This window comes from Fukomys damarensis, unplaced genomic scaffold (assembly GCF_012274545.1).
Source record: "Fukomys damarensis isolate Sample0158 unplaced genomic scaffold, DMR_v1.0_HiC HiC_scaffold_14, whole genome shotgun sequence".
In the NCBI taxonomy this organism is placed as follows: Eukaryota; Metazoa; Chordata; class Mammalia; order Rodentia; family Bathyergidae; genus Fukomys; species Fukomys damarensis.
The window spans coordinates 70,537,743-70,552,920 of record NW_022900926.1 but is presented as its reverse complement, the minus strand read 5'-3'; the positions used below and the strand labels follow the sequence as shown (position 1 = coordinate 70,552,920).

Here is a 15,178-nt window from a genome sequence, read left to right as displayed (position 1 = left end):
AAAAAAAAAAAAAAAAAAAAACAAACCAGAAGAAAGATTGCAAGTTTGCAATGTGTCACACTGTTTTAGGATCAAGACTAGGAATTACCCATTTTGACAAGGGCTTTCTGAGAGTGGGGTGAGGGAAAAGCTTTTCTGTAGTCCAACTCAATATACCTATGAAGTAGACCCCGAATTCCTCAACTCCCACCGGTGCTTGTCCCTGGAGCAGGGTTAGTGGATCATGGGATCATGGTAAGATCATAACCATCCTATCCATATTCAGCACTCATGATAAATACCAAGCAAGGCATTACTTACTGATCAATTTTAAAGATTGTAAAAGACACACAAGCTAAGAATGTTTACTATTTGCTACCTAGAAATACTTTTCATTCTTCATTCCTCTTTCATATATTCCAACCCATTAGAAGTCTTCAGAGATATTTTGATTTAAAGTGTCATACATTAGGATTTCTTAAAGTAAATATGAGGGAAAAAAACTTTACACATCAAAAACAGACTTCCATGTGATTGGTTTGGAATTATTCATTTGGGAGAAAAGCATAATCTTTATATTTCACTAATTTTACTCAGGTACCTTTTTATTTCTCATGTTTTTGAGAATACTTGAAGGTTCATTTCAAGTCGTTATGCCAACAAATATAGGCACTACTATTTGCAGATGGAAAAACAGGCTCGAGTGTTCTATTCAGGGTCAGAGAATTAATGACAGTAGAGCAGTGAGAAAATCCTTGGCTGTTTCCCAACATGGTAGGACAGGGTCTTGAAGCTCCTAAAATCAGCAGGGGTATTTATTACAAGCAATCACTCCCTTGAAAAACAGGGAAAGATCACACTTGAGGTGTAGTTCACTCCTGATGATGTTCACTGGACTCTATTCCCATACTATAAGCTGCATTGAAGACTCAAATCACACTCCTTCCTCAATAGTGACACAGGGGAAGACTGCCTTTGAGGGAGCTGAGCTTTCTTTGCTTGACCCAGTCCTTCACAGCTGTACAAGAAGGAAACTTCCATGGTCAGCATGCCACCATTCATGAACTCGGGACATAGGGAGATCAAGTGTTAGCATAACATCCACTGAAGTAAGATACCTGACTTCTTAGAGAAGCCAACAGTTCACTTGAAGCAGGCCCCTCAGACCCAGAAGAAAGTTGAAAATAGGATTACTCGACCAATAGGGATTTGTTGAGGGGCTGGAAGGCCCGCTGGCTGACTTTCCTCCTGTTTAGTAGTGAAGTATGAGAATTCTTGTTCTGGGGGTGTGGCAGAGCAGAGCATCCAGAGTGTAAGAAGTCACCTGGCCATGTATATGCAGTTTCCCATAGATCTCCTCAAATCTGGCCACAAGTGTGGGCACATCTTTCACTTTGGCCTGCACTTCATTGAAGAATTCGTGTCTTTTCACAAATTTGGACACATTTCCTTCTGCAGCACCTTGTAGTATCTCTTTTAGGGTTTCCAGCATATTTGACGAAATATGGATCATGATATTTAAATTAGTGCAGGGGATGCTCACTGGATTCATGATTTGAGAAAATATGGATGCAGCCTTGGCTATTTCATTCTGATTCAGAGCTAACACCACAGCAAAACAGATGCTCTCCTGGAAATATCTCCTTTGACTAGGACATCTTCTCTTAATGTATAGTACAGATTTTTAAAAGATTCTGAGCTATTCAGCTTGTAGCAAATTGCAAAAGCAAGGACATACGTACCTTGGGTAAATTTTACATCTGGTTTTTCATCTCTATCAACACTTCCAATGCACATTCATATTTGCCCTTGATAAATAACATATCCATCAAAATATTGAGTGATGTGGAGTCTGAGAAGAAACATTGTAAATGCTGGTCTTTGATGAGCTCCACTGCAGATTCCTCAAGATCCATCTCATAACAGCCTCATGAAAACTGGTCCAAATTTATATTCCCCCAAAGTCATATTTCTGTTTTCTGCATGGTACCTGTGAATGACACTTTTACCTAGCTCCACATCCTCCTGGGACTGACACAAATGAAGCAAGGTTGTCATCCTTCAAGATGAGTTTCTTCTGGGTCAGTTTCTCTTCTAAGTTTCTAAAATAGTTTTCTTTGGTGCCAAGAAGATTACATGCAGCAGCCACCTTATGTTGAAATTCCTTTAATTTCATAACATTATCTGCAAGTAGGTATCTTTTAGCTCCGAGACGGCAGAGACAGCAAGTGGAGCATGATCCCGCTACCCAGGGAAATAGGAAGATTCGAGGAGCTAGCAGCCCAGCTTTCCTTATTTCAGTAATTTTAAATCAAGAGCTTGATGATTCAATCTTACTATTTAATGAAGTTTCTAACTTGAAAATTTGAAAATATTTAATGCTGCAAGGCCTCAATTAGGAATATTGGGGTGATTAGAGATCAGTGCCTTGACAGACAGTTACTCTTAGGAAGTAAAGCATACTGCTACTCAGCGGGAGAGAATCTGCCTTGTTCCAGAGACATGCCTCTCAGAAGGCTACAAGGTTTTCCTTGCCATTTATGCAGCAAGTTCAAAGTTTGGTTTGTCTCTTTTTTTCCTCTCCCATTGTAGTCACATTCTCCCTTCCCTACTTTTTTCTCCTGCCCTCTCAGAGGGCTGTCATGAAAATCAGTACAGACTGTGTTCATTAACAGATTTACTATACTTTTGAGAAAGCACTGGAATGTTTTGGGAGATTATTTTTATATGAAGGAATAGCTTGAATTCAGGCATCCAGTAAGAATAGTACAGATACTTTAGCACAGTGATTGTATCCATACTACATCTCTGCACATAGTATTCTGAGAGGAGATTTAGGACTTTTGTTTTCTTGATGGTAGGTAAATATACAGGACATTAATGTGTTTGCAGTACTCAGCAAAAAGTAGAGAGCATAAGGCAGGGGCAGGTGCAGGAGGTGCTGCCATCTGAGATAGAAGGGTGTGGAGCTATTTCTGTCTCCCAGGACAGTTAGAAAGGTTTCCAAGGGGTCCTCGGTCTTGCAGAGGAAGCAAGGCCTCTTAGCATCCTGTCCTCAGTGTGCCAGTGTAATCAGTACCCTGAGTATGTGTCCATATAAGATACTCATCTGTGACTGTTGCGGGGTTGGTCACTTTTGCTATATAAGAGGATGTTTAGGCTGTACATACTGGGGTAGATTATCGCCTGCCCCTATTCATAGGAATATACTGCATAATTGTGCAGAACTTCCATCTCCTTTACTGGCTTATAGGCAGAGAAAACTGTATGTCACTGACTTGCAGTTTTCTTATACACCAAAACACAAATTTTAAATCTCAAGCAATTTACTATTATTCCTCTTTCCACAGCTTCAAGGGCATATTTTAGAGGCACATAAAAAATCTGCATTCTCTGTTTGGGAGTGGAATTTTATCTCTCCCTCTCCCCTTTCTCCTTCCCCTCCCTCCCTCTTCCTCTCCTCCCTTCCTTTCCCTCTCTCCCTCCCTCCCTCCCTCTCTCCCTGTCTCTCCTCTCTCTGTGTGATGCACTGAAATGTGCACCTTCTTATGAGGATAGCACCTAAGAAATGTGCTAGCTATTCAGAAGTTATACATCAAAATGACACACAGTAAGGAGAATGGAATAATACATGTTGCATATTTGTTACCAATTGTAATTCGTCTGTATTATGAAGGATGTAATGGTCTATCAGCTGTCACTATTGTTTTCTTGTAACATGGTATGGAATAAAGTATAGCAGACTCTCCAAAAAAACATTCACATTGTGAACTTTCATAGATACAAGTGGACCTCACATTTGGTTTTGTAATGCTTTTCATTGTATATTTGTGTCAAAGTTCAACACTTACTTTGTTGGACTTACAAGTCCAGTCAGGGATGGGGATTTACTGTACTTGGAATCCTTCTACCTCAGGCTTCCAAGTGGCTGGGACACCCAGCTACTGATAAACTTTTGTAGATAAAGAACTTCAGTTTTTCTTTTTATTTTTTAATTGGGCATTTTCTAACATAAAAATATACCTTTACTTTGCTTTTAAGAAAGAAGAATAGCCAATTGTGGCGCATGCCTTTAATCCCAGCACTTGGGAGGCTGAGGCAGAAGGATCGCTTCAAGTTTGAGACTAGCCTGGGCTACACAGTGAGTTCCAGGGCAGTCTGAATTACATAGCGAGACCCTATCTCAAAAAACAACAAAACAAAAAACCCAAAAACAACCGCAACAAAAAAAAATCAAAAGAATATGTTTGTAGCATATAAGATAGCTATTATCTAGATTCATAGTTTAAATGCTTTCCTTTCCTTCTGGATGATCACAGCACCTACTTTATGAAACTTCAGAAATGCCAGACAGGGCATGATGGATGGCATGCGTCTGTAATTGGAGGGGGGGCTCCAGAAGGCTGAGGCAGGAGAATCACAAGTTGGAACCCAGCCTGGGTAACAGTGACTTAGATCCTGTCTCAAAATGAAAAATAAAAGTCTAAGGATGTATCTCTGTGCAAAGGTGCCCTGGGTTTTATCCACACTATGGCCAACACCCCCCCACCCCCATCTGTCAAATTTTCTATTTGAGCCTTTGAAGCTCTGGCTGATCCTGTAGTATTGTGGCTACTAGACACCAAATTGCCTGTTTAACCCCCTTTCAGACTTGCTTCTTTGTATATCTTTTGAGTGGGATTATGAAATAGAATGTAGTGGTGTGTCAAATCTTATCTCTGTATTTAAGTTTAAAATCAACATTTGCAAACATTGTTTTAGGACAGTTGATAAAAATTGGAAAACATATTACTGTATAGACGTGTTCATTGCCTTAAAATCAGTGTGTGGGGCTCAGGCCATGTAGTTCAATAAGTACTATTTGCCTAGCACTAGGAGAACTTGGGCTCATTCCCCAGCATCATGGGGAAGAAAAGGTTATAAACAGTTTAAATTTTGATAGTTATGATTTTTTTCCATTTCATAGAACAGCAAATGTCCAGAGGGAACAAAACCCATGTTAATTTTTGCCGGTGATGATTTTGATGTAACAGAAGACTACAGAAGACTAAAAAGTCTTCTTATTGGTAAGTATGTTAATATTTACTATCTGCAAGGCAGCTCAAGTAGCCAGCCTGATACTGTCGTTGGTGCCACTTTACCACTTCTCTCTGGGGGGTTTAAGTTTTTCTTTCTCTATTTTATTTTTTTCATTTTTCATTTTCATTAGTTTTACTAGCAACAGAATAAGTGCTTAACTATCATAATAGAATTAAAGGGATTGCTGTACTCTGTAGATGATTATTTTTGGTGCTGTAACATAACTAAAGTATCCTGTTAATACAGTGTTTTGTACTTTTTTAAATACGTATTCATTCATCTGTCTTTGATGACATCATTAAATTTAGAACATTGAAAGGTTAAAATTTTAATGTTTTTGTACATTATCCATTTTGAACTCAGAGGACCTTAGTTTGATAAGCCCTTCATCATATAACTGCCCTCTTGATTTTCTTCATTAAAAATGGCTTATATTATGCACGTCCCTATTGTCTGTTGTCTTCTGTGGTGATATCTTTTGAATGCCATATTAATTTTACAAAATACTGTGTTTCATAATGGCATTTTCATGCATACAACACTCCCCCATCCCCCTCGGTTACACCTCCCTCCCTCTTATTCTCTTATCTCTCTTGCGCTTGCATGTGTTTTTTAAGGTTCCTGTGGCGGGTGTGCACACACGTGCACATGCACAGCTGTATGGGGCTGAGGTTGAACCTCTGGCTGACTCATGCTAGACAAGTGCTCCTCACTGAGCTGTCTGGTGTCTTATTTGCCCAGTGAGTTTTAGATCAAGCTTCCTTTCCAGGAAACACTCAGTGACCTCCCGGCTCCTTTTATTTCACTATCATCATCCTGAGTGCCAAGCATCTGCTGGGTGCTTTCTATTTAGTGCTTCATTCTCATGAGAACCTGCCAGGTCATTTTATAGATGACTTACTCTCCTGGGGGGGAGGGGGGCAAAGGGAATTGAATGTAGTGTTTTACACATGCTAAGCAAGCATTCTGCCATTGAACTATATTGACAGTCCCCACCTATATTTTCTGTGAATTAAATGTGTACATGCTGGGCATGGTGGCGCATGTCTGTAATCCCAGCACTCGGGAGGCTGAGGCAGGAGGATCGCTGTGAGTCTGAGACCAGCCTGGGTTACATAGTGAGTTCCGGGTCAGTCTCAACTACATAGTGAGACCTTGTCTCAAAAAACCAAACCAAACCAAAACAAAACAAAAATAAATCTGCATGAATAGTAGTGACCAATGTTCTTTTACTATTACATACTTCAAAGTATCAAGAGAATATGTTTTAGTCAGATTTTCAGGCAAATTGTTTGACCTCAATTGGTTCACATTTTCTGCCTGGCCTTCTCTCCCCCATCTCCTGTACAATTATCGTCATTGAGGGAGGTACTTCAAATTTGTCAAAACAGAATTGCTTTTTGTTTGAATAGGTTAAGCCCTGGTGTCTTATTCTTTGTGTCCACTAGGTGGCACAAGTGACCACATAATGCAGCATGAGGGAAGGGAGTGACTCCCAGAGGGGAGGAATGAGATTATAGTAGGGCCAGAGGAAGTTGGGTTTTCAGTAAAAATGTGAAGCAAGACAACTCCTCATTTGTGTGTGTTCAGATGAAGTAGTAATAAGTGAAAATTTCATGAGCATACTCTGAAAAATATGTCACAAGTTGATTTCATCAACGTATAAGCATAGTGTTTATGCAGACAAACAGAGCTGGGACATCACTAGGTGACCACGTATTTATATATGTGGTCCTTGTTGACCAAAACATCCTCGTCTGGTGTGTGGCATGTAGTAGACTGACTACATCAGTGGAAAAAGAAATTAACCGAGGGCTTTCTAGGAAGCTTCTTTTCTGTTTCCTTCAATGCCATATTGTATAGATTTGCATAATAAATGTAATGGGAACTGTTTTTTGCTTTTCATTTTATTTTTCCTATTTTTTTTAAATAGTCTTGCTATTTATTTAGTTCAGCCTGGCCTTGAGCTCATTGAGTAGCCCAGGCTGGTCTCAAACTCATGGCAATCCTCCTGCCTCAGCGTCCCAAATGCTGGGAATACAGGTGTGTGCCACCACACCCAACCTTTTTTGATTTTTTTTTTTTTTTTTTGAAACAGGTTCTTACTGTCTATCTAGTTCAAGCTTATCAGTATGTAGCTCAAGGCTGGCCTTGAACTCTTTCTGTTATCCTCCTGTCTTTGCACTCTGGATGCTGGGATTATAGGGGTTCACTACTATGCCTGGTGGAGTTTCTTTTCTTTTCTTTTCTTTTCTTTTTTTTTTTCTTTTGAGACAGGGTCTCACTATGTACTTGAGACTGACTTAGAACTCACTATGTAGCCCATGCTGGTCTTGAACTCACAGTGATCCTCCTGCTTCAGCCTCCCAAGCGCTGGGATTACAGGTGTGCACCACCATGCCTGGCTGGAGCTCCTTTTCTTATTAGAAAACTAGTACATAACTATTTTTAGATTCTGCCCATCCTGATTTTCTTTCCTTTTATTTTATTTTTAATGCTGAGGGTCAAACCCAAGGCAGCACACATTCTAGGCACACTCTATCACTTAGTGGCACGAGGCACTACATCCTCAGCTACCCTATTTTGATGTGTTTTTTTTTTTTTTTGTAACTTTCTTGTATGTAAAGTTGATAATAAATGTCAAAATAGATTTTTGGTTTTTCAAATGCTGCTTCAGCACCTACTGTTTGGCCAGGTGTAGTGGCACATACCTGCAATCCTAGCATTCAGGAGGCTGAGGCAGGAGGCTTGCCACAAATTAGGCCAGCCTGTAGTAATGGTAAGTTTAAGGCCAGTCTGCATTACAAATCAAGACCCTGTCTCAAAACAAAATAAACACAAAAAAAAGAAAACCGAAAAAGTGAACCACTATTTATCTAATTAGATTTCTCTGTTGTCTTTATGTCAGTGATTGTGGCTGTATCAGTTGTCATCATTTTAATTTTTGTTTTTTACCTTTCTCATTTCCTCATCTGTTACTACATTTGAAAAGTATGCAGTAGTGAAAATAACCACTGTAGGTTGGGTCAGATCATTCATTAAATTTAATCTGCTCTATATTGCCTCACAGATAACTAGTTTTCTTGTGCTGACAAAATATATCATTAAGTTGGTGGCTTAAATTACGTACTTTGTCATAGCTTTAGAGGCTGAAAGTCCAAGATGTAGGTTCCTGTTCTTCCAATGTGAGCTCCCTTCCTGGCTTCAAATGGCTGTTGTTTTGTTTTGTTTTGTTTTGTTTTGTTTTCTTTACTTCTGTCTTCCCAGGGCCTGTCTTTGATTCATGAGAGAGAGGGAAGGAGCCAGTGAACAAGCTTCCTCATGTTTTTTCTTATGAGGACTCTCTAATCCTGTTATCCCTTATGAGTTCATTTAAACTTAATTACTTCCTTAGATGCCCCATTTCATACTACTTCCATGCACAGCTAGAGATGTATCTAGGTAGGAGCATTTGTCTAACATTCCCCAGGTGGTCCTGGGTTCCATCCCCAGCAGCCCCAAATGAATGAATGATATATAATATAAGTAAATGCAGCCACATTGGGGATTAAAGTTTCAATACAAAAAAATTTTTTTTTGGTACCAGGGATCGAACTCAGGACCTTGTGCTTACAAGGCAGGTGGTGGCACCACTGAGCTAAATCGTCCCTTGAGATCTTATGTTTGCTTGGAATTAATTCATTGAAAAATCCAAACTTGAAGTATGTAATTTCTGACTACAACCAGCTCATCTTCAACCTCTACCACCCCTCTGTATTTAACTGGGTTTTTCTCTTTATCCCTGTACTCAGTACCTGCTTTTTCACTTTAGCTATCATCCTGCTAGCTAGCTATCTGTCTGTCTGTTAAGGCACAGTCTTGCTCTGTAGTTTAGGCTGCATCTGAACTCACTGTGTATCCCAAGCTGGCCTCAAACTTATGAGGGTCCTTCCGCCTCAGTCAGGGTCCTGAGTGCTGTGATTAGGCATACACCATCATACCTGGCTTCATCCTGCCCTTTTAGCGCCAGGTATTTTAGTCACTGTTCTGGGTCTGGACATTTTTTTTCTTTCTTTTTTTTTTTTTTGCTACTGGGGATTGAATTCAGGACCTTGTGCTTGTGAGGTATGTGGCAGAATCACTGAGCTAAATCCTCAGCCCCCTGTCTGGACATGTTTTAGTTGATTCCTCCTTTGGTGTCTCAGACTCATCGTGTGCCTTGTGCCAGTCTTAGACTTGTCACATACCTGTCTACATAGTACAGCTTGTTTCTTTTTTTTTTTTCTGGTACTGGGGATTGAACTTAGGACCTTGTACTTGCCAGGCAGTTGCAGCGCCACTGAGCTACATCCCCGGCTTCAGACTACAGTTTTTTGTTTTTTGTTTTTTTGGTACTGGGGATCAAACAGGGTCCTCTAGACTACAGTTTTATACCATGATTTACATTCTTTTGTAAAGTTTACAAACATGGTAAGTATAATGATCCTATTCTGAGCTTAACAGTGTGAACTTTAAATGTTAAACACTGCATGTGTCAGTGAACTGAGCACAGAAATAAATTCATGAGATTAAATGCCTCAGCGGTCCTTGCCCATTTTTCAGGGATCATTTTTGCTACCCGTCTTACTTTTTACATAAGTATTGGTGCAAAATGGGACACTGAGAATGTACCTCTTCATAACAGAATTTTAAAAGTGTGTTGTTTTTGTTTTGTGTTTGTTTTAACAACTTACTTTTAGATTTACTTGCTTTTAGATTTCTTCAGAGGCCCCACAGTAGCAAATATCCGCCTGGCTGGGTTAGAGTATGTTCTGCACTTCACTGCTCTGAAGGGGAAGGTTTACTTTCGAAGCTATAAGTAAGTGCACTTCCTACCATGTTTTGCTTATCCTCGGGGTTAGTGTTTTTTGTTTGAATGTGTTATGGAACTCAGTCTTAGCATTGGTATCTCACTGGAAGTTTGTTGGGAGAGTTTGCAGAATGGTAGTAGCAGCAGCCTGGTGTGGTCCTTGATTTGTTATTTCCTTGCTGACTTTGCTTCTGAAACACTGCTTTTTTAGGGTCCCAGAGCATTTACTGCTATGCACTCTCTGAGGCAGGAACACTAACTTAGTGGGTCTCCCTAGCTTTATGAATTAACTGTGTTGTTCTTGACCAGGTCAGGCCAGCAAAACAAATCTCAGAACCCTAAAACTTAGTCCTTTTTAAAAATTTTTAAAAATTTTATTTTATTTTATTTTTTTTGAGACAAAGTCTAGCTATGTAGTTTAAACTGGTCTTAAGCTCACTGGGGAGCCAAGGTTGGCCTTGAACTCAAGGTGATCTCCCTGCCTCAGCTGCCCCAGTGCTGGTATTACAGGTGTGTACACCCCAGCTCTAAACTGGAGTCTTTAAGGAAATAAAGAGGATTAGTGGCTAGATTCATTTTATCCTCTTTCTCCAGTCTCACCAATCCTACCACAATATAGAAATAAATCCTAACAAGCAGATTCTGTTTCTATTAGAGCTTGACATACAATCGTTGTGCCTTTTGAAATAAGAATGCCTTTTCTGTACCATGGTGGTTAGATCTACATTGTCCTAAGACTGTGGGGGCGTGGACGAGCCCTCCTCCCATGCCCAGTCTGCCTGTCTTGGTGCAGTGGGTTGGGGGCTGATGAGCATCATGAACTGTGACATTGCAGCCTATGAGCAGTGGCTCATTGCTGACAGTGTCTTCTGCGACCCTTCTGTCCAGCATGGTATCCATGGGTTGGGTTTTGTTTTTTGGCAATGGGGATGAACCTGGACCTTCTACTGAACCACATATGGACTTTTTATGTTGAGATAGGTCTTGTTAAGTTACCCAGGCTGGGATTGAACTTGTAATACTTATGCCTCAGGCTCACTGCATGTGACTACAGGCATGTGGGAGGAGGGCTCTTCCTGTTGGATTGTTCCCTTAACAAGTATGTAGTGACCTTGTCTTTTCTGATTGCCTTCTTTGTCTCTCCTGATAAGTCTTGCCTTGAAATTCACCTCTGCTTTTTCCCAGGTTCTGGTTTCATGGCATATTGGTTTCCATCCTTATAACTTTTTTTTTTTCTATCCTTTAACTTTCTGTCTGTGAACTTCTTTTTGAGTTAAATGTGTTTCTTTTTTGGGGGTACTGGGTATTAAACTCGGGACCTTGCGCTTGCGAGGCAGGTTGGTGGAACCACTGGGCTAAATACCCAGCCCGAAATGTGTTTCTGTTTTTGTTTTACATTTGTTTTTTGAGACAGGGTCTCACTTTGTAGTTGAGACTGACGTAGAACTCACTGTGTAGCCCAGGCTTGTCTTGAACTCAAAGTGATCCTCCTGCCTCAGCCTCCTGAGTGCTGGGATTAGAGGTGTGCACTACTTCGCCCAGCCAGTACTCATTCGTCTTTGTTACATCTACTTCTACCTTTTTAGAAAGTTCAGCTGGGTAGCTTTTGAATTCTTCCACCTCAATGTCTCTTGGATTTGGCTTAGGTGAGCTGGAAGTCTGAGGTTCCATCTTGCTTCCATGTTTTCCATTTTATATTTTTTCAAATTTGTTTTCTGCACTGATGCTTGTAAATTACTTATGCTAGGTAGCTTTGTTACTAGTATCAAGACCTCTTTAGGAAATGACTACTTTTCACAGATGTCTTCTAAGTTTAACCAACTTTTGGCTTTTGAGTCTGTCCCAAGTTGCAGCCTCTTCAATTTATTAGGGACAAGAGGGGTTGGGGCCTGAGACTCAGTCTACAAACAACAGTGAGTGTCTCTTGCCAGCTTGGCCTCAGTTCTCTGACCCGGGATGTCTTCTGTGGTTGGCCGTCACCCAGTCACTGTGGAGTTTCAATCCTAGGAGTCCTGAGATGAAGCCAACCGAAGGTTATTCTGAGTCCCAGGTTCAGTTGGCCCCTCCCTAAAATGGCTTCTGGCCACATAATCGATCCAAGGGATAATATGCCAATGGCTTGGACTGGAGTCACTCACCAGCTGTAGTAGCCCACAGCATCCACGCTGTGTTCCACTGGTGCATTTCTCCCTCAAGTTCTCTGGAGTCACCCACCCTCACTGTTTCACTGGAGATTCAGTTCTCTTTTCTCATGCTGTGAGTCTGGAGCCATGGAGAAACTGCATTTTTTTGCTCCCTTCTTTTTCTGAATTGAGTCCTGTCTCCAATTTTTCTGTGAGCTCCAGTTTTCCCTTCTCATCCTTCTTGGGTCCTGGGGATCCACCCTTTTCTGAATAGTTTTATGTCACTGTAAATGCCTTGGACAAATAATATTTTAGGGGAGGACTTCTGGTCTTGTTTTCCTGGGGAGGACTTTCATAAAAGTCAAAAGTACTTGAGGGCCAGGGATTTAGCTCAGTGGTTCCACTGCCTGCCTTGCAAGGTCCCGAGTTTGATCCCCTATACCAAAAAAAAAAAAAAGTCAAAGTACTATGTCTTTCTTTTCTCCTTCTATTTCATAAAGGTTGCTATTGAAGAAATCCGGTTGCAGAACACCACGGATTGAGTTAGAAGAGATGGGACCTTCATTGGATCTTGTTCTGAGGAGGACACACCTGGCCTCAGATGACCTTTATAAGTTATCTATGAAAATGCCAAAAGCTCTCAAGGTATGTGCCCTGTGGCTTAACTCCATATTTAAAGGACATACATAGATATCAATAAAATAGATGAAACTAGACTCTCAGGATCTGAAAAGGAAAAAGAACCAAATAAATCAACTATAAAGGCTAATAAGCAGGCATCCAGTTTGGTAAGATCTTCCTGGTTTCCAAAGTTGCTATTTTCAGCAAAAAGAATTTTTGGGGGCATTGTGAAGCCTGGAGATTTGGAGTACAAGGTGTGTAAACCAAATGTGCATCAATCACATTTTGATTTTTTGTTTGGCTTTTTGAGACACCTCACTGTGTAAACCAAGCTGGCCTTGAACTCCCTGTCTTCCTGCCTCAGCCTCCTGAGTGCTGGGGTTGATACAGGGGAAAAAATGTAACTCACAATCTTCTAGATGTCAGAAGGGCCCAGTTCATGGAATAGGAATAGCTCCTGAGAGACAGGAAGGGTCCCAAATGGGTTGCCAGTGAGAAAGTTAGCGAAATCACAAGGTGGCTACAACATGGGTCAAAACTACAATCAACCAATAAAAGTACAAGTATAGCTGTGTGGCTAATACTGACCCAGTAATAAATAGCTAGGGCATATTGATGACATCATTAACCTTGGTTAATAATCTATAGTGTTGGTTTTATTTTTAGTCTTAGTGGTTTTAGTCTTAGTAGGTGGAAGAGGATGGCCCGCCCCTAATGAGATAATGGTTTATTTATATGGAAAATCTTAAAAGGGTGGTACCAATAATCTTAAACTTCCATTTATCCCTTAGGGAAATATGTAAATCTGACCATTGTGTCCAGTATGGTGGCACACAGCTGTAAATGCAGCACTCCAGAAGGATTGCTGAGAGTTGAAGGCCAGCCTGGGCTGCTTAGTAAGTTCAAGGCCAGGCTGTCTCAAAAAAAAAAAACAAACAACAACAACAAAAAAAATCTGGCCATTGTGATTTTAATCTTTCAAATGTGCCTCTATCCACAGTTGTGGTGTATTCTCATTTTACTCCGTGGAGGGCCCACCCCTATCTAATTGCCTGTAATATTTCTACATAATTTAGGAGTCTGTTATGGGATTATAAGTGTGCACCACCACATCGGGCTATATTTTTATGTTGTTTTGTGTGTAGTACTGAGGATTGAACCTAGGGCCTTCACACTTAATTTTGAGACAGGGTCTGGCTGAGTTGCTAGGCTGGACTTGGACTTGTTAGTTCTATTGCCTTAGCATCCCTCAGTGCTGGGATTATAGGTGTTAGCCATCTCTCCTGGCATATTTTGACTTGAATGGCTTTAAAATTTAAACAAGTAAAATGTTAACTCCGGAATGCTACTAGAGATTGAAATGATAGTCACAATTTTTAAGATTACAAGGGGAAAAATGAGAACCAAGACCTGTCATGTAGAGGTACAAGATCCCAACAATGAATGTAACTGTACTGTATCCCTAAAATGTACCAATAAATTCAATTATTTAATTAAAAAAAAAAACGAGAAAATTCTCTTGACATGACTTTGGCTAGTATAGACGATATCTTGCTTCTCATAATTTATCTGGGAATTGTTAGAAACAATATTAAGCCTACACTGAATTAGAATCCTCACTTAACAGGATCCCCAGGAGATTTGTATGCTTTCTTAGGTTGGAGGAGGAGGTAGATGTATGGGGTGCACACTTTGTCATTGGGGAGAGTCCTCACTAATGGTGAGAGTTGTACATTAGACTTTCTACTCGTTTACAATACTACATACACATTTAAAATTATGTGTCTATAAAAACATAAACACTCCACCCTTGTTTTATAGCCAAAGAAGAAGAAAAATATGTCCCATGATACTTTTGGTACAACTTATGGAAGGATTCATATGCAGAAACAAGACTTAAGCAAACTACAAACTAGGAAAATGAAGGGATTGAAGAAGCGACCTGCAGAAAAGATAACAGAAGACCAGGAGAAAAAGCCAAAGAGAATTAAAAAAAATTAATGGAGCTTTGCCAACAACTAGAGTTTTATTGTAATCTATTTACTATGGGAATCAGAAAGCTTCAATACAGTTCAATTTCTTTTTTTGTTTTTGTTTTTCCTGGTACCAGGGATTGAACTCAGTACCTTGTGCTTACCAGCAGACGCAGTGCCACTGAACATCTCTGCCCTAATACAATTCAGTTTCTTAAAAGATTTAATTGTATATTTTATAGCACAATAACTTACTATTATTGTGAGCAATAATGTATCAGTTTTTAAAGAAGTTTATTACTTGCTCTGTCAGATCCTGATGTGCCATTTTCTCACTGATGTAATATCCTTGACCCCCAAGATTCCTTTCTTGCTCGGTGAGGGAGGGAGGAGAACCTTCACAACCATTGGTGTTTTCATAAAGTTTTGGGACTGTTAATGATTGGATAAAGGGAGAAAGCCAGGTCGAGCAGAAGTGACTCAGGAGCCACATGTGTGCTCTGTGTGAGCCCCCTGGGAAGTTACCCATCACCTCCCAGCATGTATCTACATCCAGCTTTTATTTTTTACTTCTT

General features: G+C 40.2%; 1 protein-coding gene across 3 annotated transcripts in view; it reads left to right on the top strand.

The window, feature by feature from the left end:
• The window catches only part of Rpf2 (ribosome production factor 2 homolog), a 32,859-nt gene extending 18,211 nt beyond the window's left edge, over positions 1 to 14,648 (top strand). For all 3 annotated transcript variants that reach the window (XM_010630392.3, XM_010630402.2, XM_010630412.2), the window contains 4 exons: positions 4,946 to 5,045; positions 9,793 to 9,895; positions 12,510 to 12,654; positions 14,452 to 14,648. In XM_010630392.3, coding sequence (XP_010628694.1) covers positions 4,946 to 5,045; positions 9,793 to 9,895; positions 12,510 to 12,654; positions 14,452 to 14,631 — 528 coding nt within the window. In that variant the 3' untranslated portion in view covers positions 14,632 to 14,648. The remainder of the gene's footprint in view (positions 1 to 4,945; positions 5,046 to 9,792; positions 9,896 to 12,509; positions 12,655 to 14,451) is intronic.
• Positions 14,649 to 15,178: the final 530 nt, after the last annotated feature.